The sequence below is a fragment of the Podarcis bocagei genome (assembly GCF_964188305.1).
Source record: "Podarcis bocagei genome assembly, chromosome: 1".
Lineage (NCBI taxonomy): Eukaryota > Metazoa > Chordata > Lepidosauria > Squamata > Lacertidae > Podarcis > Podarcis bocagei.
This window is the reverse complement of record NC_138125.1, coordinates 46,497,059-46,504,213: the sequence shown is the minus strand read 5'-3', so window position 1 is coordinate 46,504,213 and position 7,155 is coordinate 46,497,059. Positions and strand designations below refer to the sequence as shown.

Sequence of the window (7,155 nt, the reverse complement as noted above, 5' to 3'; positions counted from 1 at the left end):
TGAGAGCACCTCCAAACCTGAATCTGGCCCCAAATACACATTCATATACCATATCCAACACTTTGTCGATTTATAAAGTTCCTAATAGCCCAGTCCCTAGGGCCAGAAGCATCCTATTATACTTCCAGTGACTCCAAACATTCTGCTACAATTATTTCCATCTAGTCGCCTTTCAGTTAGTTGTTCCTTGTCCCACCTTCCTTCCTACTATGATCTTTAATAAAGAGCCACCTCTGACAACATGCTTTTATAATGAAATGTATTTGAAAATTCAAGTACCTCACAGGATTTTGTAAAAAGAGATTCTCAGAAAATTAAGCCTGTCACCGAGATGTTAAAAGTCCTATAAAGGGGGCAAATTGTTTTATAACAACAACAAATATTCTCCTGCAATAATTTATGCAAATATGCTGTTTTGGGATGTTTCTGTTCTGGGTGTCTTGTGGGAGGGAAGGATTTTTGGGGGGTATTTTTTCAAATGTTGGTGCCAAAATTTGGGCTTCATTGCTGGTTTTTGACACTTTCAGCCCTCTAGCAGCAGAACCTGGAATTAGGATTTCACATTAAATGTGGCATTGTTTGGATTTTGCTTTCCAGAGGCGTTTTAGCTGTACTCATGTATAAGTGGTTTGGTAATGGGTTTTCCTGTAACTTACAGGCACTCTTTCATTTGATTCAATCTGAGTTGCAGATTTCTGTTCTGTATAATAAAATCCTTTTTTTTTCTTAAATTCAGTTTTTAAGTGTAGCTTTCTGACCTTTAAGCTTGACTTCTTATACTTGTTTGCTAAATGAGGGCCATAAAGTATGATGACTGGGCACTGCATTTTTGCAGAAACACAGTCTCCTTTATGAACATATCAGTTCATAAAGCACATATGGGCCTGCTTTCAGCTTCCTGTCTTTGGAAAGTTCAGCTTGTGGAACTTGTTATATCTTACACATCAAAACAGGTTTTTCCCCCAGGGCAGCCTCTCAGTTTTGGCATCAGAACTGCAATATTCTCCTTGTATATGCAAATGGCTGACATCATAATTGTTCCATAAGCCAGCCACCAACACAGGGGGTTGCAGGTTCATGCTCTGACATCTCCAGTTGATTAATCCAGGTATTAGGATGGGGAAGACCATTCCATGAATTGCCTTGGAGATATGCTACCAGTCTTCATACAGTGTTTCAAGTTAATGACCAACAGTCTTGACTCCTATGCGACAGCTCCACTAGTAAGCTGCCTTATTGAAAGTCACCAGGCATTTAAATGTATAATTAATCATTTCCCTGCAATGTAATAAGTTATTGATGACTGTATAGGATTTTTAATGTACTTTTCTTCTTGTATGTTGCCCTGAGCAATGCATTTTATAGAAGGCAATTGTTAAATAAGACCTTGATTAAATATCATGGTTCGGCCCCAGAATTACGTATGAGGGGTTATATTTCTTTGGATCTTTGGATGAAGGGCAGCATAGAAATTTAATAAATAATAATGATGAGTGACTGGTAGAGCAGATGCTTTGTATGCAAAAGTTCCACCATTTCTAGCACTAGCTGGAAAAGGGGCTGGAAAAGGATCCCTATCGGAAACCCTGGAGGACTGCCACCACCTAGCATAGTGGACATTGAGGATATTGAGCTGCATGGCCCATCAGCCTGACTTAGCTTCTTGTGAAATCATACTTCATCAGATCCAGAGCGCATCTAGCTCAGTCTTCGCCAACCTCATGCCCTCCAGATGTTTTGGACTATGACTCCCATGATCCCTAACCAAGCTCTGCATGGCTGTGGTACAAACCACCAGGAAGGCACATGATTGGTAAAGACAGGGCCAGCTGCAGCTGGTCAATAACCACAGGCTACCCATATCAACGACCAGGATGCCAAAAATGTGACCCAAATAGTCTGGCTTACGCCCTTATCAGGTAAGATGCCCACAATTGAAATGACCACTCTCTTCTTGTATGATTGGTGTGCTGGACCTGAGGGATACCCCTTTCCAAAGAATGGCCCAATTTGTCCTTTGCTACCCTAGTCCCATAAGTAACAGCTCCATGGTTGTAGGTGGTGTATGTGTGTGTGACGGGGTGAATAGCCTAACTCAATAAAAATCAGAGGTTCTGCCCCCCCTAACAAATGCCTGCTCCCCCTAACAAACATCTTGGCTACGCCCATGAACAGCCCTACACGATCATTCCCAATAGTGGTTAATGAGCCCCCCCCCCCCGTTTTATACAAGGGGCTCTGAAAGCCCCTCTTAGTGTTGAAAAGATGCCCCTTTTCCACACCATAAACAGCAACTGCTGAGGCCGCAACAGAGCCAGATTTTAGGTCTGATGAAGCCCTAAGCTACTGAAGGTAATGGGGCCCTTTATATGTCCAGCTGTCCTTTGTCAACAACAAATTGTCACTGTTTTTTTGTCTTGAATATATGGTATATGGTAATTTATGGACCTAATAGGTACCTGAAGCCATTTGCACATAACAAAAAATGTATTTTATCAAAGTAATTGTTGAACTGAAATACAATTAAGAAGTATATTAATGTTGTTGATGTTGTTGTTTAGTCGTGTCCGACTTCGTGACCCCATGGACCAGAGCACGCCAGGCACTCCTGTCTTCCACTGCCTCCCGCAGTTTGGTCAAACTCATGCTGGTAGCTTCGAGAACACTGTCCAACCATCTCATCCTCTGTCGTCCCCTTCTCCTTGTGCCCTCCATCTTTCCCAACATCAGAGTCTTTTTCAGGGAGTCTTCTCTTCTCATGAGGTGGCCAAAGTATTGGAGCCTCAGCTTCAGGATCTGTCCTTCCAGTGAGCACTCAGGGCTGATGTCCTTCAGAATGGATACGTTTGACCTTCTTGCAGTCCATGGGACTCTCAAGAGTCTCCTCCAGCACCATAATTCAAAAGCATCAATTCTTCGGGGACCAGCCTTTTTTATGGTCCACTATATTAATAGTGAAATACAATTAAGAAGAAGTATATGCTGCTGTGTGTACGTTTTATTTTATTTGTTTTTTATCTTATATTTTGGAAATGTACATCCAGGGTTTTTTTCCCATTTACATTTTTTGGAGGACCCCCAAGAGTCTATAGCTATAGCTTGTTTAGCTTTTACGTACCGTAAACCCGAGTCCCCCGCCACCCCCGTTTTATACAAGGGGCTCCAAAAGCCCCTCTTCGTGTCGAAAAGACGCCCCTTTTCCGCACCACGAACAGCGACTGCTGAGGCCGCCATGCCTGCGAGAGGCTCGGCCAGCGAGACAGAGACGAGGGGAAGCGGCTGACCGGCGCTGCTGGCGAGGAGGCCGGGCTCCCGGGGGGTTTCCCGGAGGTGGAGCCTGGCCGCGGAAGTGAAGCGGGAGCCGGAAGCGCCTGGGCCGGGCCTGGGAGGAGGTGTCTGGGGCGGCTGCTCCGGAGCCGGAGTCTCCAAGGGAGTCCTCTCGGCGGGCGTTTGCCGGGCCCCGCGTAGCCGCCGCCGCCATCATGCACGACGCCTTCGAGCCGGTGCCGATTCTGGAGAAGCTGCCTCTGCAGATCGACTGCTTGGCCGCGTGGGGTGAGTGGGGCGCCGAGCTGCGGCGGGGCATCTCGGCAAAGGCGTCCCTCGCCATCCCCGCCTCCCTCTCCCTGCCGCCCGCTTGGCTTGTTTTTTTCACGCCCTCCTGCCAGCTCCCGGTCCGGTTCTCCTTCCTGGCCACGGAAGGGGGTTTGGCGCCTGTTTCGCCTGTGCGCTTGAAGCGGGAGGGAGCGGCAAAGCCCTGCCCTCTTCCCGATGAGGCAACCGCTTTAATTTTTATTTTTTTGGGGGGGGGGTGGTATCTCCACTGGGTACCTGAAGGGTCACTCGACGTTGTGGTTTTTGAAGCCTGTCAGCTGCCGCACACGTGACGGACACTGAAGTGTGGCGTGTTGATAGGAATATTTGCTTATTTCAACCCAACAGCGGGTTTTGTCAGCGTGTGAATCAGTGGTTGCCTGCGACTTTGCCCTCAGCCCCTTAACACGCGTCATGGTGCGGTGGACGCGTTTTAAAAAACTGAATCTGGCGCAAGAAGCGGCTCTTGCATACCTTTCCGATAAAATCGAGGTGGAAAGATGGCTAGCTGTGTTTTGTATTCTCTTGGTTTCTGAAAAGAGTGCATTGAATTTCCCCTGTCCTTTTTTTCTTTTTAAAAAAAGTGTTTAGGGCTACTCTCATTTTGACTCAAGAAAATCACCATTTTATAGTTCAAATCGGGGGAAATAAATACAGTAGATGGACAAAACGTAGATTCACAAAATGTTTAGGGGTGTGCGTACCCCCCAGAAAAAGGCACTAAACTTACCTCATATCTGTTCTGTGGGTTGCATCTTTCCCATTATTGGGTTTTGAGAGTAGTTGCCATGTTAATGCCATTTCACACGTTGCAGAAAATGATTGCAAGCCTGTTATTATTATTTTCTTAAATGCACCCTTTTTAAAGCAAGTGTTTATAAACAAATATTTATAAACAAATGTTTATCGTTTGTGAATAACTTTCAAGTATGGATGACTTGCAGTGGAAATATGCAGATCTGGCTTTTGCAACATGTGAAGCAGTCTGATGTATATGAGATGAAGTATGATTTGTGAATTGTGACCGCTTTCAGCTATTCAACCCTAGATGTTTTTAGACTGCAACTCCTACAATCCTTTACCACTGGCAAGCTGGCCGAGGATGATGAACGTTTTAGTCCAACTACAGTGGTGCTGCAAGGTTGGAGAAGGCTAGTTTACTAACTGAGGACAGTAGTTTACTGAATGAGTGGAATATATGAACTTAATTCAGTTCTTCAGTCAGGAATATTCTCCAATTCCTAACTTAGAGTTCAATTGCAGCCTTCAAAGGCCTGTTACTTCCCCAGAGGGATACCATTAAATAGTACCATCTAAACCAGTTTGTGTCCTGTTATTTTTCTTTCAACCTGCAATCCTCCGCATTCCCTTGCAAGGTATATCTGGAGGCAGTTGTGTGTACTTTAAAATTGGATGTGTCTTCAGCAACCTGTAACTTTGTGCATCCAAATGATATCCGTCTGAATTATTGATCTCCTTACTGAGTCAGGCCTTCTCATCTGAATTGACTGCATTTTGCAGTCAGAAATCTTGCCTGGCCATCAGGAGGCTGAGATAACTGTACTTGTTTAAATGGTATATTCTTGCAGTTCATCGTTGATTTACATTGCTCGGTATTACACAGAATTTTAATACAGGGTGGGTAGGGAGAAAAAAAAATCACAGGTATTTTCTGTGAGATGCAATTGATTATATTGAGTCTGTATGCTCTGGCCCAAAGTAATGCAAGCCTTTATGTACGTAGAAATATATAACTTATGGGGAGATTGAGCAGAGGAAGGTTTGTGGCATTGGGTTCACAACAAAATACTAGAAATTGGGACACTATCAAAAGTTAAGAATTTTCTACATGGGGAGCACTCTGGTGTAAGATAAAAGGTGTGAAAACTCTGTTTATTGTCATGTGTGGTGATTGCATGTCTTTTTTGGCTGTGTTTACGTGCATGTGAAGCTGTGGGAGACAGTGAAGTTGCCTTGTGTGTACATGTGATGTCACAAGTGATAATATATGTGCTGTTTGCACTTTTTCCTACTTGAGAGGCATTTTGTGTACAAAATTAATAATGCTGAAAATGCTCTTAGAGCAAGCACCATTTTCTGGAATAATAATTATTATTATTATTTGTGTGTGTGTTTGCCAAGAGGAAAATAATTTGTGGCAATATTTTATGATACAGATGGCTATAAATGATTTGCATGTCTTTAAATATAAGTGTGTGCTTTTCAGTTGGCAGTACTATTTGCATAGCACCTAATAAGATAATTTTGGGCCTCAACTTATACATTACTAACATTAAGCATTAGCAAGACTTGCTTAGTACACATACCGTTAAAGGAAGAAGCTTTTTGGGCCAGATTTGGGTACGATATTTTAGTAAAAAAATGCATGATAAAGATGAGTCTTGCTTTGTTCATCAACATTTATTATTAGCAGTTCAATTAAAAACAAATGCATAGTAATAATGATTTATTTTATTAAGTAATCTGTTTTACAAAGATAATCTAAATATCAGTGGATATCTTGGGATGGTGATACCCAGCCAATTTTTTAATCTCTATCTTTTTATAAAATACTGCTCAGGAGAAAGACTGTTGCATCTTCAGAAAATAATTCCTGCAGCATAGCCCCCCTTCAATTATCACTTTTGAGTTTTTTAATGATAAACAGGAGTTTATTTTCTTCACCATATTCTAAGCAAGGAACTTTTAAAATGAAAGCCAGAATTTTAACAAAGGCTGTAGTTCTTACCAGGCACACTTGGTAATGATGTGTGTTTTCTGGAAAATTTTTGAATTGCAAAATCTCCTAATTCCCCTCCCACCACAACACACTAAATTGATTGGTATTGGCTTTAAACAGAATTCAAAGTTGACACAGTTACTTTTTTGTACTGTATAAATAAACAGAATTTTAAAATAACACAAATGTTACTTTTTTGTACCGTATAAAGTATATATAAAAATATATATTAAAAAATGGAATGCTTGACCGGGGGGGGGGGGGAATCAATGAAGGGCACCTAGGCTGCCATCATGCACACGCTTTTCCTGGAAGAAAACCAGGCTGAAGTCAGAGGGACTTGTATCTGAGTAAAAATGCATGGGATTGCACTGTAAATTTTGTTTAAATGTTACATTTAAACAAATTTAAAGCTTTACTTGCAAATACTTTTATTGGAATGCTTATATTAATACATCTAGAAATAGTATGGATTTCTCTAGCATTGTTCATATTTTAAGGGGAAAATCGAAGGTTTTAAAAACCGTTGACATGTTAATTTTAGCGTTTCCAAAGAACTGTGGGGAGAAGTTTCCACTCATATGTTTATTCATTAGAACTTGCCAGTATGAGATGTAAGGGTTACATAAATTATGCATAGATGGAGGAAATGTGATCTTACTGCAATTTATAAAATGTTTGTTTTTATTGCAGAGGAATGGCTCCTCGTTGGGACAAAACAAGGCCACCTCCTTCTTTACAGAATTCGAAAGGAAACTGGTGGGTGTGGAAAAAAATTAGCCAAGTTTCTGTAAGCTCTTGGAGCATGTGCAATGAAGCAT

At 42.0% G+C, this 7,155-nt stretch overlaps 1 protein-coding gene across 2 annotated transcripts in view; it reads left to right on the top strand.

Annotated features, from left to right (window-relative positions):
* The first annotated feature begins 3,363 nt into the window (after nt 1-3,363).
* VPS39 (VPS39 subunit of HOPS complex) overlaps nt 3,364-7,155 on the top strand; it is a 29,575-nt gene continuing 25,783 nt past the window's right edge. For both annotated transcript variants that reach the window (XM_081170430.1, XM_081170429.1), the window contains exons 1-2: nt 3,364-3,555; nt 7,028-7,093. In XM_081170430.1, the coding sequence (XP_081026556.1) occupies nt 3,483-3,555; nt 7,028-7,093 (139 nt within the window). In that variant the 5' untranslated portion in view covers nt 3,364-3,482. The remainder of the gene's footprint in view (nt 3,556-7,027; nt 7,094-7,155) is intronic.